General features: G+C 70.6%; 1 protein-coding gene across 1 annotated transcript in view; it reads left to right on the top strand.

Moving 5' to 3' along the window:
• The first annotated feature begins 6 nt into the window (after nucleotides 1-6).
• ANKRD2 (ankyrin repeat domain 2) overlaps nucleotides 7-2,024 on the top strand; it is a 3,483-nt gene continuing 1,465 nt past the window's right edge. Inside the window, exons 1-4 of the mRNA XM_014524747.2 lie at nucleotides 7-1,253; nucleotides 1,364-1,465; nucleotides 1,653-1,814; nucleotides 1,922-2,021. Of these exons, the coding sequence (XP_014380233.1) occupies nucleotides 1,170-1,253; nucleotides 1,364-1,465; nucleotides 1,653-1,814; nucleotides 1,922-2,021 (448 nt within the window). The 5' untranslated portion in view covers nucleotides 7-1,169. The remainder of the gene's footprint in view (nucleotides 1,254-1,363; nucleotides 1,466-1,652; nucleotides 1,815-1,921; nucleotides 2,022-2,024) is intronic.

Genomic DNA, 2,024 nt, shown 5'->3' with positions numbered 1-2,024 from the left:
GCCCGCGGGGGCTGGCGGGGTCCCCCTGCCTGAGCCCCCTTGGACTGTGCTGCTCGTGCTGGAGCGGAGACTCAGCGGGAGCCGCGGTGCAGGGCGCCCGCGGGGCCGGGGCCGCCGCGTCCGTACTCTGTATTTATCAATAAATCCTTCCCAGCTCGGCGGTCTGCGGGGATGCTGGATGGTGACGGGGGCAGTGGCACCAAGGCCATGTTACCCCCGGGGGTCCTGTGCCCGGCTCCTCCCCGTTGCTGGTTAGCTCCTGGCTCCTGTTGGCTCTGCTCTTCCAAGCGCCCTGTCCTCAGCCCCAGGGCTGCAGCGAGCATGCGCCTGTGCGTGCCGGCACACGCCTGCGCGGGGCTGCTGGTGGGGGGTCGTGCTCCACTCTCCCTGCCTGGTGCCCCCCACCCCGGCTTCTCGTGGCACACAGCTTGTCGCCTTCCCAGTGCAGGACCTGGGGGACGGACTGCCACTGCACACCGAGGCAGCAACCTCCCGTGAACTCAGAAGGGAAGGGTCAAAGGTCACCCTCAGGCTCTAGGCTGGAGCGTGCCCGCCTCGTGGTCCTTGGGCGGTGATGACTGTGGCACCTCCCTTGCCCCCTCCTCTGGTCCCAGCGGGGTTGCGCGCGGTGCACAGAGACAGGAATAGCTCCTGCCCGAGTTATTCCAGGCAGGCTGGGGCCTGGCCAGCGCGTCCCTGGGGGCTGGCGGACGTGCCAATGCCTGACATCATCTGCCACAGCAGCGCGGAGGGAGCAGCACGTGCGGCATGGAGCAGGACCCCAGCTCCAGGGGCATCGGGAGCTGCCCTGGGGCACTGGCTTGGGATGGGCCCAGGGCTGCCGCAGGGCAGGGGGTGACCAGCTCCAGTGCTCTGCGGCCCCAGTGCGGTGGCTCTGGCTCCTGCCCACACCACAGGCCGGAGCTTCCCTAGGTCCCCCTGCTGTGCCTGGGGCCCTTTAAGGGCGATGCCCAGGGCTGCAGGAAGGTGACCGGGGAGAATGTGGCCGGTGAGCTCATGACAAAAGCCCCCGGTCACGGTCACGGGGCGGGCACACCTGTCCCTTGGGCGCCGCATAAAGTCTGGAGCAGCCGAGCAGCTGCGGGCACAGCAGCGAGGACCCGCCACAGCTCCCAGCGCCAGGGCAGGCGGTGCCCAGGGCCGGAGCCATGGAGGCGACTGTGGAGCAGGACCTGAAATGGGCGACGGAGCTCATCGACCAGAGGCTGGCGCAGGAGGAGGCGGCGAAGCAGGCGAGTCCGGGGACGCCGGAGCCGGGCTGAGCCCTGGCGCTAGCCCCGATGGCCCTTCCCTGGGCAATAGTACCAAGCCTGGGGCTGAGAGTGTCTGTGCTGGACTTCAGAGCAGCCCTGGGCAGCTGCCAGCGCTGGTGCGGATGGAGGTGCAGGAGCTGGAGGATGAGAAGCACCGGGGGGCCCTTCCCCTCGGCATCGCCGTCCTCAAGGTGAGTGGGGTGCGGGGGGCGCAGCTGGGCTGGCCCCTCGTCCCGGCCGGCGGCTCTCTAGGAGCTGTGGCGGCCGGGGGCAGGGAGCCCGGGGCAGGGTCAAGAGTGGGGAGAGAAGCCCGCTGCTGGCCAAGCACCACGAGGCAGGGGTCCAGGCAGACACCCCACTCCCTCCCTCCTGGTGCAGGGGAAGGAGCGGGTGCGGAGGAGCTCGGTGGACCTGCGGCGCGAGATCATCGACGTGGGCGGCATCCAGCACCTCATCGAGCTGCGCAAGCAGCGCCGGCGCCGGCGGGAGGAGCGGGCCGCCACGCCCGAGCCGGCACCCGAGCCGGAGCCCGAGGACCTCGTAAGGGGCTGGGGTTGAGCCAGAGCCCAGTGGGGCCTGGGGGTCAGGACAGCACCCTCCGGGCGGGGTCCTGGGGTGTAGGAGTCCCATGTCCCCCTGCCTGGCAGGATGCCGCGGTGGTGCCGGAGATGTTCCTGCGGGCGGCCGTGCGGGGCCAGCTCCGCCTCGTTGAGAAGTTCCTGGCTGACGGCGGCTCCCCAGACACCTGCG

Source organism: Alligator sinensis, unplaced genomic scaffold (assembly GCF_000455745.1).
Source record: "Alligator sinensis unplaced genomic scaffold, ASM45574v1 scaffold859_1, whole genome shotgun sequence".
Lineage (NCBI taxonomy): Eukaryota > Metazoa > Chordata > Crocodylia > Alligatoridae > Alligator > Alligator sinensis.
This window is presented reverse-complemented; position numbering and strand designations above follow the sequence as displayed.